Raw genomic sequence first — 18,305 nt, forward strand, 5'->3', positions numbered from 1 at the left:
AGGGCTGTGGCCTTTCTGAGCTTCACTGGTTTATTCGCCTTAAACTGCAGTCCTGCCTGGGTATCCTCCATAAGAAAATCACACTTGATTAAAGCTAATGAAAACCTCAATATGTCATTTTCTAGACAAGTCAAAAAGCATGTAAAACTAGACCCAAGACATATTCAAGTAACATGAATGTAGTTTTGTCCTAACTTGTCCATCCAAAGAGTAACATGAGAAAAAGCTTTCTTCTATAACATACTACATAGTGTTAACTTAGAGTAGTAGCTGAGTTCTCTATGCTTTAGGAGAACTACGCTATTGCTCTTTTGCTGTATGCAGTATCTGTTTTCAGAAGTAGGTATAACCTAACTCATGATGAGAGAGTAATTTAGCTTTTAGTATCTATAAATGATTGATCTGATTGGGTAATATTTTACATGTGGTCCACTTAAAAATTTGGCTAACACTCTTAGAAGGTCCTTTTAGCTCAAAACAGTGGTGCAACTGCCTTTCTCCAATCTTGCTGTAGAAAATTACAAGCTTTTGAAAAAAAACATTTAATTCCCTTGCTCTTAAAGTGTAAACTAGAGAAGAAAGCAAGAGGAGACAGAGAGAAGGGGCTACACCAAAGTTGAAAGCTAAAGTACAGTCTAGGACAGGCGAGGAGGAAATCAAACTTCAGATGCTAGGAATCTGTTTTCCTTCAGGATCTACATTATAGCTTTATTGTTGAAGCACTTTTATATTTCCAAGACCAATCATATTTGAATACATACTGAAATTCATTCTATTTTATTTTTTATGGCAGTACTCAGTATTTATTTATTTATTTATTTATTTATTTATTTATTTTGGCCAGTCCTGGGGACTGGACTCAGGGCCTGAGCACTGTCCCTGGCTTCTTTTTGCTCAAGGCTAGCACTCTGCCACTTGAGCCACAGCGCCACTTCTGGCCATTTTCTGTATATGTGGTGCTGGGGAATTGAACCCAGGGCCTCATGTATACGAGGCAAGCACTCTTGTCACTAGGCCATATCCCCAGCCCGGCAGTACTCAGTTTTAAACTCCGAGCCTTGTACATTCTAGGCAAGCAATTTACCACTTAATCCACCACCCAGATAATTTTTGATTTACTGTTTTAGCCAGGGCCAGCCTCAGATGATACTTTTAGTATGTCCATCTCCCACAGAGCTAGGATCATATGCATGCACCATGGCATTCAGCCTTTTTTGTTTGCTTTTTCACTTTTAGTAGTACTGAAGTTTTAACTCAGGGCCTTGCTAGCTAAGGGCGCTCTTGAGCCATACCTGTCGCCTATTTTGCATTGGTTTTCTTTTCTTTTCTCTTTTTTTTTTCCACATTTTTATTGTTATTATAAAGGTGATGTACAGAGGGGTTAGAGTCACCTAAGTCAGGTAAAGAGTGCGTTTCTTTTTCAATATCACCTCTTCCCTTTCTCTCTCCCAGTTTTTCTCTCCAATCCCCACTCCATTTTCAACTTACTGCTTAGTGAGTACCACTGCTGCATTTGTTCACCCCTTGTCCCTCCTTTTCTGTCCCCGCTACTTTCCCAAAGACAAACAAATGTCCATCACAAAGAATGATATTGTACCATTCATAAGGAAACAGAAAGACTTGAAAAAATTATATTAATGAAATAAACTAGACCCAAAGAAACATAGGTTCCATGGTTCCCTCATTTGTGGCACTTAGAAGATGCCTATAAATCTACAAGTAAACACATTGGATGGTTAAAAAAAGAAAACAATACACTAAGCATTCACACATAGATAAACCAAAGGAGGATATTCTTAGGTGAGGAGCAGAAAGGTGCAATTTCTATGTGCATCTGATCATATAAAATAATATGTACTCTAGGAAATGGAAGCAAGAGATTTTTCTTCATTGTTGCCATTATTGTTCTCTTTTTTTTCTTACATTAGTTATTTATCAAGTACAGTCTCATGATTATACTATCTCTGTCTCCCAAGTAGCTAGGCTTGTAGGTGTGAGCCACCACAGCTGGCTCTAAATCTTACACAAACCTCTCCTTTTTTTTGAGATAAGGTCTCCTAACTTTTAGCACAAGCTGGCCTTGAACTGTTGTGCTTCCTTCTTTGTTTCACACATAACTGAGATGACAAGCACAAGCCACCATACCCTGGATCCCCAAAATTCATTATAAAGATAAGTACCTCTTACTCTTTGAGATTTGAAACTACTATTCTTTTCTGGTAGTAAAAACTGTATGTATATTTAAATGGCAGAAGGAATCACAATACTCTAAGTGCTATCAGTAAGTGAGTAGCAAATAACTATTCTGGTCCAGCTATTTTCATGTTCTAAGCCATTAGATTAAGAAACCTCTGTATCACTGTACATGCTACCAGTGACCAGACCACTGCTATGATATTGTGATGCAATTATTCAGATCTCTACCACCAAGATGGGAGCACCACAGTTCAAGGCCACCCTGGGCAACCTTGTATAGCATTGTGATGCAATTATTCAGATCTTTATTACTGTTTCCATTCATTGCTAATTAAAATTGATTGAATAAAAGAACAATTTATATATATATATATATATATATATACCAACACTGTAAAATAAATATTTGCCTTTACTTTACCATACCTTAGTTTTACAATACTTCTTAATTATCATCATGATCATTGCTACCCAATTTCCTATTTGAGGCCGATAGTAAGAATCACAGAATCAATAATATTGAATTGTCTAGTATACTCAATTTGTAATTCTTTTATTTGAAAATAGTGGAAGGGTTAATTTTTGGCTGAAAAAAGTATAGATTCCTTTAAGAACTTTTCTGGATAGTGTGAGCAATGGTTGTTAAAGCATTCATAAAGCATTCTATGATCTCAACAAATATTCAGTTTTAAATCAGTAATTTTAATTTTTTCATTAAGTTTATAACTGAGCATAGTGTATTTTGAACAAGTTTCCCCATTTCATTAGATTTATATACCTCCCTCCCTTGTCTCCCCATTTTCAGTATTGGATAGGTTTCCTTACAAGATGAACATACACACACATACACTTTATATACACATATGTACCTAACATCGATGTGAGCCCCACAGTATCCTCTCTTTTTCTTCTTCTTCTTCCTTCCTTTCTTTCTCTAATCCCTCCCTGACTGTCTCTCCTTTCCATACTTATTCTATCATCCTCACTGTTGGCGGGGTCATCAGTATCAGCGTCATTGTCCTCATCAACATCATCATTTTAGGCTTAAACTCTACAAATGACCAAGAATGTGTGAATCTTGGCTGGAAAAAAAAAGAATGACAGGAAAACAAATTAAAAATAATTACCAGGGATTCTGATCTAATTAATCAGATAGAGGCTTGTGGGTCCCCCCACCTCCAGTACTCAACCTATATTATTTCAGTGTGCCATTTGTTGAGTATTCTATATCTACAGGATAGCCCTTATGGTTATTTTGCTTATCAAAAAGAATAGAATATGTAATCCTACAGTAAGGAGTGATATCTCAGTTTGAACTGGAAAATAAAATTATGGATCTTCTTAGAACTATTACTGTCATTTACAGCTTGGACCACAAATCAGAACCCCTAGGCTTGAATCTACTCTCTCTCCTCTGTGCTCTTTCGTTGTCATTCTATGGAAGCTTGCATGAGCCCCCATTAAAAATAACCCACTATGCTTTTAAATCTCTCTCCTTTACTACGCTCTGAGTTACTTGATAGCATGGCCCATGTCTGACCTATCTCTATCTGCTTTGCCCAGTGAGTATCTGATGGATGGTAAATGAGTAGTCACGCACGTATTTAGTTATTCAAGGTCATGCTGTACTCAATAATGGAATGGATCTGTCCTTTTCCCCACTTTAAAAAATACATTTTATTATCTTTAAGTAGCTATGCAAAAGAGCTGTCATCTAACAAACCAGTTTATTAATACAGTGCATCTTAATCAATGCCATCCCTTTCAACAATCTCCTGTATCCCTCCCAACCCTACCTTTTCTCTCAATTTTCTTAATTTTTAGGATATATATTGAATGTTATGATTGTCTTCTCCCCACCTTTCTCTCTTCATTTATCTTCCTGCCTCCCCTTGATCCAATTTCCCCTCTCACAGCACAATATATTCTGTGGATTATATAATACTATTGTCTGTTGGAAAATATTTTCTTTGTATAATTAAGAAGTTTGGGCTTTCCTTTATATACAAAGCTATCTATTTCCAAAGAGTCCTAACTTAGGCAGCCTAAATTAGGTTATTAAGGGCTGTCCTTTCACAGGGAATTGTGAACTCTGGTCTTGCCAGCTTTTTGTGTGTGTGTATTTCTAGTAATGTGATGAATATTCTTCTCTGATACATGCTGCTATTGTGATGTATTGACCTGGTATAAGACCCAAAGCAAAGGGCCCAACTGACTGTGGATGGAAACTTTTAATCCATGAGCCAAAACAAACCTTTCTTCTTTTCAAGTTGATTTTCTCAGTTGTTTTGTTATAGTAACAGAAAAGTAAGTGACACATTATATAATAGTTTCTATAAATTATATTTTAAATAAACTAAGAAAAAGGTGCCAAGACCTTTCTAACCTTTCTTTTTTGATATCTAAAAATAGTTAAATATTATAATTTTGTTAGGACAAGGTAGTCAGTGCTCTTTGAGGGCAAGGCTTCCACCTCATGAAGTTCTAGATGGCATCTCTAGTGATAAATACTGCACCAAAAGACAGATTAGTTATGCCATCTACTGCCTCCGGGGAGATAAACTGCACATTTCATAGTATGGCAACATTCCACCATAGCAGAATGGAGAAAATGAAAACCATATTAGCAAACTCAATACCTTGAGGAAATTTCATTTTCAAATTGTGTGCTGTTTTGCTTGTAGAGAAGTAAAATTACTAAGTCGAATGTGTGAGGAGGCAAAGATTCTTCCTTAAAGCAACATTCTTTCTTTTTTTTTCCAAATTTTTATGATCAAACATATGTACAGAGAGGTTAGGGTTTCATACGTTAGGCATTGGATACATTTCTTGTACTGTTTGTTACCTTGTCCTTCATACCCCCCTCCCCCCTCCCCCTTACTAAAAAATGCACTAAAATCACACATTTAATGCACATTTTCAGAGTTATCATAAAAAACATGTGAACATTGTTTGGCTGAAGTTAAATTTCATTTCTAAAATACTTATTAGATTATGGGCTAAAAGTTAAAAATAGACAATTTATTAGGAAACACTTTCACTTGGTTTTATCTTCAGAAACCCCTGGGGACCTGCAAGCTCAGTTTAAGTTAATTCCCTTTACGCCAGTTCAGAGCAGCAAACATAAACACATAATGTGGAAGCACCCTGGGACCTTCTGAGCACCCCCAACTCTGTCAGGTTACTGGTACTATGAAGGAACCAACTCTAAAGAACAAACTGTGCAACTCCAGAACTGGCTGCAAGAACATAAAGTGATGAAGAGCCAGACAAATCAGGTACAACACTCTGGCCTGACCAAAGCCACTGTTGAAATAGCACATCTTGGCTGAAGAGCTATCAGTCATACAACAAGAGGGACCCCACGCAGGTACATGGAAGATGTATAAAGTTAATGCAACCAGAAATTTAGTGACAGACTACAAGGCTATTTGATCTATGAATTACACAGGCTCTGCAATTGCTTACACATGTCTGAGGGCCTTCAGAGAGAACATGAAAGAATCTATAACTAACTCAATACTCTATTCACAGGTCTAAATAGGACTGTGGTCCCTTTCTTTCCAAACCCCCATCAGTCAGTCAGTTCATTTTCTAACTTGGTCCTAAGCAGCTTAATATTCATTCACTGTGCCTATATGATGCAAATAGAAGAGATTTGAAAGTGAAATGTAGTGACAAAACCATCACTCCAAAATATAGGCAAGTGTTTAACTTCTAATTAGAGAGCCATTATACATTAGTTGTAGTCTTCCCGGTGCTAGCCTCCACTCAGTCTCAGTCGGAAGCACCCTTAGCCCTGGTAGGCAGTGATGAGTAAACCTGTCTCTGAAGGATAGTTTGTAGTCTTGGCTTTATCTTATCACACAAAGGTGACTTGGAAAGGAACTGAAATTAACATTATTATTGAAGAGCTTCAAAACAACAGAAAAATGTTAGCTGTACAAGTTAAATTGTTTTGTGCCCCTGCACGAAATTTTAGGTAGACAAGTTTATAAAAATAATTTATAAAATAGTAATGTACCATCTCCTTAAACTTAATAAGCAAACTAAATAAAAGCAGAAATGTTTTATATGGTTACAACTAGGGCAGGAGTTATGTGAAGGGATAGGGGAGAATCTTTCATATTTTCTATCCTTTTTGCCCATTTGAAACTAGATAAACAGGTAGATGTTTTACTGCAAAATTTCAATATTAATATGAATAATCTAAATTCTAAAATATTTCAATTAAAAAATTTAAAAATCTCAAATTTGGAAAAAACAAGATCAGATTTAGAGTCCGCTTCCTGAAGTACATTCTGTGATTTTCCCGTATTTTATGAGAAAGTACTATAGGTACAAAAATAATATGTTATATCTGAAAATTAATAACACTGTTCTATGTAATTACTTGCAAAATATTAACAATACTATGTTATATATAACATGAACCATACATACTATTAGTTGATCTAATTTATTATAGTTTAGTTGTAGATATTAAATAACTCTCATAATTATGCCACAGTAAAAACACTTTGAAAGATCATTTCCTGATCTTGTGTTGTCACCACAATATAATAAATATCATTTCTCATGATCAATAATCCCTAAAGCTGCCAATACTCATTTCATTTTCAGCCTAACTATACCAGTGGACCTATGATGGCTGCTTGTAATTGAACCTATACTAAAACATTTTGCAGGAAATTGTCACAGTGGCTTTGCGATCTGAAAAGTACTGGACAGGGGAAATAGTTAAAGAACTGTCACTGAAACAAAGAATGTGTTCTACACAAACATGTTTTAAGTCACTGTGACACATGACAAGAATCCATGTGAATGAATAATCAGGTAGAAGAAATTCATTTCAAAGCGAATTTTGGTTCATTTAGAAAACAAAAAATTCCCCTATACCTGTATTTGAGAAAATTATTCTATCTTCTTTCTCAAAATACTTTCAATTCTACATTTCTGCTAGTAGCATTTAACATTTATTTAGATTGCTTTCTTATCAAAGACATGTAGATCTTTTATTTACATTGTATCTGTTACCTTAAATAATGTGTTCATAAAATCTTTCCAAATATAAGAGAATTGGTCTTTCTCTTTCCACTATGGAATCTCCTCCCTGAAGGTAACAGATCTCTTGCTTATACATCTTCTATGGCATTTGTACCAGCACTGTGAAGCGTGTAAAGTTCTTTGCAGCCAGAATAAGTGACATACTCTGAAGAAAAGGAAGCACAACATCTCCCTGCCTGAAGAGTCCTTGAACCACACTGTATACAGAGAGGAAGTACATTGTATTGAAACCAGGTATGGTGGTTCAAGCCTGTAATATCAGCTATTTGGGAAGCACAGATTGGGAGGATAGTAATTGAAAGCTCATCTAGGCCAAAGTGTTAATAAACCTCATCAAAAAGATAACCTGGAAGTGTTGGCAACAACTATCATCCCAGTTACATAGGAGGCAGACATAGGAGGGGGAAGAGGAGGGAAGAAAAGGAAAGGGACAGAAGAGGAGAGGTAAGAAGAAAACACAGGAGGAGTGGGAAAAATGGAGGGCAGTAGAGAAGAAGGGGGGATTAGGGTGAGTTAGGGGATAGTTGGAGAAAAGAGGAGAGGAGAAAGAAAAAAAAAAAAAGGAACTGAAGTGGTACAAAACCCAGTGCTGCCAATTTTGTTTTCTGAGCCCCTAACATTTATATCTCTCAAGTACTCTTCCTTATCTGTAATGTGGTGTCGCTCCCTCAGTCCCTAGCTACAGTCTGTAACACAACCATCCTCCTCTCCGTTATCCTGTCTCCCCACCCCAGATGATCACACTGTCTTAAAGTAGCTCTCTGTTCTTGTCACTCTGCTGCTTCAAGACGATTCTCTCTTGTCTAATAGTGCAAGTCCAAACTCAAGAGCTCTCTAACTTCAGTAACCACTGATGCTCTCAGGTTTTTTTAATAGAAGAGGTCTTTCTTTCTCCAGATGGTTGGAGATGACAAGCAAAATTGAAATTGGGGAAAGAAGTTTGGGAGATTTATTTCCTGTTAAGTAAGTAGTGGCAAGCAAGTTGCTGAAAGAGATGTACATATTGGAATAGGGAAGAAAACACTGAAAATTAGAATGTATGGAAAACTGTGGATTAGTGCTAAAGAACTCGTATTTGCTCCATGTTGAGAATACGATCTGAGATATGTGTTGTTTTATCTGTTCGCAAACATCATACAGTATACCAACATGGCCATTAAACACATGGTCCCTGGTTGCCCAACATACAGCACATAACTGTATAGAATAACTTTAAGAGAACATTAATTTCCTTCGAAATTAATGGCTTCCACCAGCACGTGCTCCAAAGTCTTTGTTGAGAGCGTGAAGTAAGCAAAGCCCTACAGAGGCATTGCAGAGAAATGGTTAGCAGCCTGAACTTGAGCCAGAATCTGAGCACCTTCCCTCAGAGCTCTGCCCTCTGAGCCACTGCTCCTGCAGCAGAAAACATACTATACATGTACTTTACAAGGTTATTGTGGCACTCTGGTTGAAGATCTCCATGTATTTTACATAAATTTTGCCAGGCATTTGACAAAGTATTGTTTCTGCTATCTTCACTGTCATTGGAATTATGACAGCTATTAAAAACTGGCATAGTAGATGAAGCAGCAGATAGAGAGGCAGAATCTTCCTTTTGAGTACTAGCTACACAGACAGTACCTGGGACCTGGAGCGAGTAGTTCCTATTTCTCATTCTTGCTCATACGTGTCCTACATTACATGGTTGTACTGAGGGTCAAAGGAGCTTTGTGGGAAAATGTTTTACACACTACAAAGGACTGTCACAGACATGCCCAAGGTTTCCACCAGAATAATAAAATACACATTTATGAGTTTTCTTGGTTCAGATGCCAAACACTTTAGCTCTAAGAGGTCTGAGGAATAGCATTAAATTTATGTATTCTAACTACACATCTAGTCATCTCTAGGCAAAATCATGTTGCTGTGGGACTGGGGATGGGCACAAATCCTGTTAAAGAAACTGCAGTACTGGTTGGGAATCACTGAGCCTGAGACTTTGAGTAGAAGTTGAAATGTTCCTTTAGGGAAGTGGAGCAAGAAATAAAATAAAAAACAACCAAATTTGAATATGATGACATATGTAATGTATGTAATGACTGTGAGGTGTGCACTCATAAAATCAAGCCTCCCCTCTTCCTTAAACCTACCTTTCCATCACCAGGAAGCCTGCTGCTGCACCAGGAATTTACAGCTACAAGCAACCATAAACATTGTGCTAATGGAAACATGGCCCGAGAACGGTCACTGGAGAGTGCAGTGTGTGCAGTTTGCGGCCAGAGACAATATTTTCTACTCTCTGCATACCACAGGGTTACACTGTCATCTGATATAGGGGAAAGGCACTTGAATAATTATTATTATTAAAAGCAAACAATCAACTCCACAGATCAATGGCTCTTTTCCAACATGTTTTCTAATCTCTGCTTCCTCTCAGATGCATGGTTATTGTCCACCTGGAAAAGCCCCAAAGTGATAGCCAGAAATCTGCCACCACCACCCCTTCTGCTGTTCCTGCCATCATATTTAATTGTGTTTGCTCAACTTGAAGCCAAACTCATATGCAGTATATTTAGGTGGTTAAAATAGCATAGCATTACACTGTATTCACAGATTATTTTCAATACCACAATTCTTGGGAATTAATCTGGAATAAATAAGGTAAAGAAAAAAGAAGCACCATAAATTTGTTTCAATGACAAGGAAAACAATATCAAAATGGCAATCTGGAGATCCGCCATGAATGAGGGGATAGAATGTTCCTTTGGTGCCTCTCCTGAAAATGCAATCACCATCTCATTTGCTAGCCTGGATTTATTTGGAAGTGGGTGAAGATGAAGGCTGGGAATGAACAGTAAGAAACTATGAAAAGTACTTTTATTATTTCAAAAGATCAATGTACAATCTCTGTACTTATTCTTATAAAGCATTAAAGGTAAAACTGTAGATCTGATATATATGTTGATTTTCTGAACCTCTAAGGAGTCTTCATTTCCTACAATGGCAAACATTTTAAATTGAAACACATATATCATTAGTATGTGTTCAGAGTATCTTACTAAGGTCTCAGCCACAATATGTGTCTGCTAATTCCTCAAAAATCAAGTGGGATGTCAGTAGGTTAGGCCTGTGATCCTAGCTACCCAAGAGGCTGAGATTTGAGGATTACAGTTTGAAGACCAGTCTGTGAGACTGTTATCTCCAATCCACCACCAAACATCCAGAAGTGGAGCTGTGGTTCAAGTGTGCCAACCTTAAGCAATAAAGCTCAGAGACATGGTCAGGCCCCGAGTTCAAGACCCAGGAATAAGGACAAAAAAAGGTCACTCAATTAATTTACAAAGGCGAGCTTGGATACCTTTTTATTTGATAATATTGGAACTTGAACTGGAGATCTATGCTTATTAAATAAGCACTTTAGTCCTTAAGCCGTACCCTCAGTTAAGTGCAGTCTTACAGATATTCGTGTACCTGCCTTATATAATCTATGGGTTTCTGAGCTTAAGAACTGAGTTTCTGGGCTGGGAATATGGTCTAGTGGCAAGAGTGCTTACCTCACATACATGAAGCCCTGGGGTTCGATTCCCAAGTACCACATATATAGAAAACGGCCAGAAGTGGCACTGTGGCTCAAGTGGCAGAGTGCTAGCCTTGAGCAAAAAGAAGCCAGGGACAGTGCTCAGGCCCTGAGTCCAAGGCCCAGGACTGGCAAAAAAAAAGAACTGAGTTTCTTAACTCAGTAATTATTGAGCTTAAAAACTGAGTATCTTCATTCAGATTCAAAGGAGTGTGTTACATAGAGTGACTAGGAGAATCACTTTAGGCAGGTAAGAAAAAAATATCACTTTTAGAAGGTAATAGTAGCACCAGATAGATGATGTGAATTTCTAAGTAAACTACAAGTTCTAAGATCATAAAATGGGAAAGAATTCAAGAACCCAAAGAACATAGACAAGGGCAACCTACTTAGAGAGCATCATGAATTGAGGGGAAATATTTTCAGAAGAGGCCACACAATGAATAAGGACACAGCCCTGCCAAGAATCAGGCAGCTACGTAAAAGGTTTGTTCTGCTTCTGGAAGCAGCACAGAACCAGCTTGCAAACCAAAGGTCAGCATTGCCTCAGATAGAAATATTGCTAGTCCAGGAGATTTACTCTTTCACGCATGGAACTGTCCCTAAATATTCACTTCCTTAGCCTTTATCTCCTGAATGGCTCTTGGCCTTTTAACCTGTTTTTGGTTTTTTGCTCATTTTCTCACTTTGCCTTCCAGACCTATGGACCCAGTGCCTGGACTGGCCTGATACTTTTCTAAGCTTCATTGTTGATTTAGACCTGAAATTTCCATAACCTTGGTGGTCTGAGGGTTTGATCTTGCAACAAATCCTTAATAAACTTTACTATTTCCTTACTTGACCAGAACAAACAGTGCACTGACAATTTTTGTGAAAATGTTTCATGCTTTCAACCTTCAAAAATATTCCTTTAGGCTTTAATAGTCTTGATTGTGCCAATGATCCACATGGAGTAGCTACACAGATATTCTTATTTTTTTAAGCTAAGGATAGTCAAATATAAGTTCCTAAAAACCTGGGAAACCTTTCTCATTTCCATTTTTTATATGTGTTGAAGGAAGTCTGGTTCACTGCTAGCATCTCAAAATAATTAAATTCACAGTGACCTGCTTATTATATAAAGGGACAATGAAAGATAAAAGGTAAATCAAGAGTTCCCTTTTCCCAAACTTTTTCATTGTTGTGTATGAGTTCCTTTCTCTTTGCAACATTATGATCTCAGACAAAACTGACATTATTATTCATATACAGAACCATAATGTGGAAATAGGTTTATACACCTATACTATCAAGGAAATGGGTAAAAGAAGATGTTGCTGTTTACTTAGTGACATGAGGAGAAAGAAGTAGGATATTTGTTTAGCTGAGCTGCTCTGGGTTTCTCCTACAGCTTGGTCTAACACCAAAGATCACAGTTATATGCTACACCTGCTAGATGCTGAATGGCATATTTAACTCTTATTGTAAAAGTTCAGTGTTCTTGGGGCTCTTTTTAAGATATGCATCTTTCAGATAACTATATTGGCCATAAATTTTAAGCCTTATTTAAAAAATGTTTTTCAGGAGAGAAAAAAAAGAAAAATAGGAGAATAGAATTTCATTACTCGTTCAATAGCAATCCAAACTCATGAGTAAGATTCTGGAAATAAATGGGCAATTGAGAGAAGAGATTAAATCCTCTCAGGTGTCTTCCTTCCTTCTAAGGGAGATCAATTAGGTTCATTGTGGCTGTGGTAAGCAGTAGTTTGAGGCAGAATGCTTTTCATACCATTCTTGAAAAATCTAAGGCTCTTATTAAGATGAGATTCTAGCTGTTTTTATTAAAAATTCATGACCCTTTTCCAAGAGAACCATTTTGACCTGTTATTTCTGGCTACCATCATGGGAGTTCTTTCCTCTCACTTATTCCCATACATATTTCAGAGATAGACACTTTAATAGTTACTGATCTAATTAAAGTATATCTAAACTTATTAAATGAAAATAACAATATGCAACAAATTCTCTTAGGTGTGGATTCTTTTTTGGAATAATCATTTATAGTCAAAGTGATGTACAGAGGGGTTTTAGTTTCTGATGTAAGACAGTGGGTACATTTCTTGTACAATTTGTTACCTCTTCCCCCATTCCCTCCCCCCCCCTCATGAGTTGTTCAGCTGGTTTACACCAAGTGGTTTTGTAAGTATTGCTTTTGGAGACATTTGTCTTTTTATCCTTTGTCTCTCGATTTTGATATTCCCTTTCCCTTCCCTGGTTCTAATACCAGTATATACAGTATCCAGGGTACTCAGATGAGATACAGTGATAGCACGGGGGCAACCACAGGAAGGGGATACAAGAGGATCATCAACAGAAAAACTATGGTTTCACATGGCATGTTGAAAATAATTACAACAGTGATATAACGCTCGTTTCCATAACATGGAGTTCATTTCACTTAGCATCATCTTACGTGTTCATAAGGGCAAAGCTATTGGGCTCTTGTGATCCTCTACTGTGACTTGCCTAAACCTGTGCTAATTATTCCCTATGAGGGAGACCATAGAGTCAATGTTTCTTTGGGTCTGGCTCACTTCACTTAGTATAATTTTTCAAGTCCTTCCATTTCCTTATGAATGGCGCAATGTCATTCTTTCTGATAGAGGCATCAAATTCCATTGTGTATATGTACCATATTTTCCTGGTCCAATGTTTTAAATTTTGAAGGATGTCTTGCCTTTAGACTACCATTTACTGAGTTAGAAGCAATGATTTACAGCTGAAGAAAAAAAGACTATAATACAGTTCTCAGTAAACTCAAAACTTTTCAAATAACAGGGAAAATATTTATCCTTTATCATTATTTCCAGAGAGGCATACGACATTTTGTATATGTCATGTAACTGGTGTTTGAGCAGAGTCCTCTCCTCCATCAACTCAAACTCTTACTTCTCCAAACAACTTTGTGGGGCACAGCCCGAGCACCACTGCAGTGCGTGGTTCATGGATATGGTGCTCTCTAGAGCACTACCAGGTAGAAGTCTACAGTGGGGGCATCTCTGCCCTTCATGGGAACCTTCTGCATTGTTCGGTTTAGCCGATAGTGGATGGATGGTGTTAAATCAGAGACAAGAATACCATTATGACCACTTGTCTAAGCCACAATTTTTTTTTTTTTGGCCAGTCCTGGGCCTTGGACTCAGTGCCTGAGCACTGTCCCTGGCTTCTTCCCGCTCAAGGCTAGTACTCTGCCACTTGAGCCACAGCGCCGCTTTTGGCCGTTTTCTGTATATGTGGTGCTGGGGAATCGAACCTAGGGCCTCGTGTATCCGAGGCAGGCACTCTTGCCACCAGGCTATATCCCCAGCCCCTAAGCCACAATTTTTATTGGCAAGCTAACAACTGTTTTTGCAAATGTTAGCTCTGTAAGGTACTTCTATTTCTCCCTTTTAAAGATGTTTTCTCACACGTGCACAGTTTTTGCAAGGATGATTTGATAATATCACTACAACATTGTCATTACTTTCTCTCCCAGGAAAATGGTAGTCAACATTTTAGCAAAAAGGTATAGAAATACATCACAAAGACTGAACAGAAAATATTTTTTAGCTACAAGCAAAGAGATGATATGTGAAAATTAAACCAGCTTTTTACAAATGTGGTTGTGTGTATAATTTGAAAATGTAATGAATGAAAATAAAGTTTGTCTTACCAGTTTCACTAAAAATTTTAAAGGTATTTTAAACATGCTAACTGATCCAAAATAGAAAGAAATTTACATATAATGCAAATGTAGGAGCTATATCTGTATTCATATTACTATTTTTGGAATTATACTTTATGGAATTATATGTATACAAAACAATATGCAACTGAAGCTATAGAAAAATACTAAAAGGTAAAAATATTAAAGGGTAAAAATTTTGTTCATAACGGTTTTACTTATATGTTTCCCTGAACAGATGAGCTCTTTTGGTTTGGCATCTTCTAAGCATTCACTAAGTTGTTAGAAACTAAAGTAGAATATGATAAAGACTTTCAGGTCAACAACTTTTAATGTTTATAATAGTGAACTATTAAATTCACAAAGTGAGGGCTATTTAAGATTGTTTTGTTTTGTTTTGTTTTGGCCAGTTTGGGCCTTGGACTCAGGGCCTGAGCACTGTCCCTGGGCTTCTTTTTGCTCAAGGCTAGCACTCTGCCACTTGAGCCACAGCGCCACTTCTGGCCGTTTTCTGTATATGTGGTGCTGGGGAATCGAACCTAGGGCCTCATGTATAGGAGGCAAGCACTCTTGCCACTAGGCCATATCCCCAGTTCCAAGCTATTTAAGATTGATAGAAAAATTAACTACTTTCTGAAGCCAAAATTTGTACATGCTTATTATAGATAATAGAATTTAGAAGGTGTACTTATATAATTTTTGCCATACTTTCTTTTATAAGTGAGAGACTAAATGGGAAGCAAACAAAAGAGATTTCCTTGCTGATAAAATGTTTTACTTTTACAAAAAAGCCACCTACACTCAAGTACACACACATAAGTACACATGTACATACACCACACAATACTACCACCACCCTAGATCAGCAATCTTATTACCTGTTTTTGAGCAGTACACTGAAGGTCATCTTATCCAGTCCCAGATAATGTGGCAGTAAGTTTGACCAATTCCAGCTCCATTTTGTGATGACTGACTGTTGATAAATGAGAACACACTATTGTTAGTTATTAATCAGAGTTAATATGATCAGTAAATTAAAGCTCCAGCTGTGATAGACTAACTAAGAAGGAGGGGGGTCTAGAACAAGGACTTAGACAGATAACATCAATCATGTCCACAGAAAAAGGTTTTTATTCCAATAAGACAGCAATTAATTTATAAATCCATTTGGGATGTAGTCATTATTTATAAAAATATAAATCAATTTCTTGCGTTGTTATTCTTCCGAATGTTAATGGTTTTTACTCAACAAGTTTCTTTGGGAGAGTGATTTCTTTTTGAGAAATAAAGAAAAATAATTGGCAAGTTTTTCATGTACCGCATCACTTTGTAGATTCTTTGTTAACACCTAAATTTTCTATTAAAAAATTAAGAAGTGCTAAAATTCAATATCCAAGACATAGCCTAATGAGAGTGAGATACCAATATTACTTTTTGGTTAAATGCTTTAAAAAGAAGATTATAAATACATTCAAGTGCAAATAACATAACTGATTATATTTTCTCATTAATAGAAAATTTCACAGCGAAGTAAAGAGAAAAATTACTGTGAAAAATAATCTCATAATTCAGAGCTCAACAAAACATGCCATATATTTAAATGAAGTAGGGTAATTTAACAGCTACAATAATTATTTATAGTTTGGAGAAAAGTAATGTACAATGTAGGAAGGCAGCCAACAAACTCTAACTACATAGTATATTTGGTTTTTAAGTATTATTGATGTTTCTGTTGCTTAAAACTAAATAGTTTGGATAATAAGAATCCAGCCTGATGCTTAAAATCCAACAAGAGCTATCCCTTGTCACCTGCTGATTAATTGAGCACTACAATCCTGTCATAGAGCAGGAGAATTCTGCCCCAGGTTGTCAGCCTTTGAAGGTCTTATTCTACCACAGTATTGATGAATGCAGGCGAGAGCTGTAGCAGGCATGGTAAAAATATTATCTGCATGCTGAATTAGGCCATTGTTTTAATTCTCATTTTCATCAGAGCTCTAGGTCAAGCAATCCTTCTCTTTTCCCCTGTTAGTTCAAATTGTCTGTCAAGAAGTTTCTGGGAAAAAGCCAGCCAGAGATAAATAAAGCAAAAGCAACTTCAGATTTCACATGTTTTGGTGGAGAGATGATCTTTTTAGTGAAACTACTGAAACATAGAGCTTAAACAATTTCATAATTTGTCACTTAAGAGATTTACCATGTTCATCAAATGTAGTTTATTCTAAATGTCTTGGCTCTATGGTCCTTTAGAAGATTCTCTTTAAATATGAGCAATACAGCAAGAGTTATTTTAAAAATAAAAGCAAAATCATTCCATGTCACTTAAAATGAAAGCACAGTGCTCTACAATTTATGTTAAACTCTTTTCTACATTTATCTGGTACATATTTGGAGATTCAAGGTCATTAGTGACTGCATATATTGGCAGTGGAGAATTTGGGATGACCAAGGAGGAAGAGGACACTACAAAATGCCTGGTTCTTCAGGCTCCTTCTAGCTACAGCTTAGCAGATGGTTCCCTGCCCATGACCAACTGACCCAGTCAGAAGTTAAGTTTTATAGACCTATAAATCAGTTTCACAAATAGAAGATAAAACATAGTGCAGGCAAATTAATCAAAGTACATTATTGCATGTATGGAAATATCACCATGAAACCTATTTGTACAATTAATTTTATGCTAATAAAAAGAAGAAAAATTATTAGTTAATAAATGTGTTATATACTGTGACAATCAGAAATAATAAATCATCTTAGAGGAGGAGAAAAAGAAAGAAGGTAAAATTACTTTTATTTTGTTTTAGTTTGTTTGTTTTTCCAGTCCTGGGGATTGAACTCAGGGCCTGAGCACTGTCCCTGGCTTCTTTTTTGCTCAAGGCTACCACTCTACCACTTGAACCACAGCGCCACTTCTGGCTTTTTCTATATATGTGGTGCTGAAGAATCGAACCCAGGCCTCCATGTATATAAGGAAAGCACTCTACCACTAGGCCATATTCCCAGTCCAGTAAAATAACTTTTAAAAGTTAATGTGGGCTGGCCATATAAATAAGAACATGACCTATTGCTTTCTAGCAAATAGTGCTTATGAGAAAATATTCAGAGACAAAGCACTGTTTTCCCCATTCAGAAAAAGAAGCCATACATTTAAATTAAATTTGCCATTTAATTGACACATACTTGGTCCAGCACGTGTTCACTGAACACCTTATACACATGGAAAGGGTTAAAGGCAGAGGCCGCATCTTCCACACTCCTTAAGGGCATCTTTAAAGGCTGGATGGGCAATGGCTTTTCCTCTGAACCCTTCATGGAAAGCAGCTGTTCTTTTAAATATTCCTTCATGGGGGGAAAAAAAGAAAGTTCAAGTCAGGATGGTGAAAAGAATACATTCTTTTTAACAGTGAACTGATCAATACCCACATTTGGCCCTCCATTAATCTGTGAGATCATAGTGTCTTACTTGCCTAGGAAGGGACATAGTAGAGTACCAATCAGTATTGCAATAAACGTACCAAAAATAGGTTTACTTAATGTATGGTACACATTTTTAAAAATTAACAAACTTTTATACTGAGTGAATGCTGGTTATTTCAGGATCTTCTCACCAGGCATTGTCTCATGGTTGGTTCATGTGTTACCACACTGGTTACCAGAACTTGATCGCAAAGCCTGACCAAGATTGCTTCTTCCTTCATCATGCACCTCCAAGTTTAGTACATCACTGAGTATGCTAATATTTTACTCCAAGTAATGTTATTGTATGCAGAATTATTTACA

The 18,305-nt window shown here is 36.8% G+C and overlaps 1 protein-coding gene across 4 annotated transcripts in view; it reads right to left on the bottom strand.

Annotated features, from left to right (window-relative positions):
- Positions 1 to 18,305, bottom strand: part of Kiaa0825 (KIAA0825 ortholog) — a 393,831-nt gene that overhangs the window by 184,081 nt on the left and 191,445 nt on the right. For 3 of the 4 annotated variants that reach the window (XM_048331257.1, XM_048331260.1, XM_048331256.1), the window contains 2 exons: positions 17,706 to 17,864; positions 15,404 to 15,498 (listed from right to left, as the gene is read on the bottom strand). In XM_048331257.1, the coding sequence (XP_048187214.1) occupies positions 15,404 to 15,498; positions 17,706 to 17,864 (254 nt within the window). The remainder of the gene's footprint in view (positions 1 to 15,403; positions 15,499 to 17,705; positions 17,865 to 18,305) is intronic. The other variant, XM_048331259.1, reaches the window with a different exon arrangement.

Source organism: Perognathus longimembris, chromosome 22 (genome assembly GCF_023159225.1).
Source record: "Perognathus longimembris pacificus isolate PPM17 chromosome 22, ASM2315922v1, whole genome shotgun sequence".
Taxonomy (NCBI): Eukaryota; Metazoa; Chordata; class Mammalia; order Rodentia; family Heteromyidae; genus Perognathus; species Perognathus longimembris.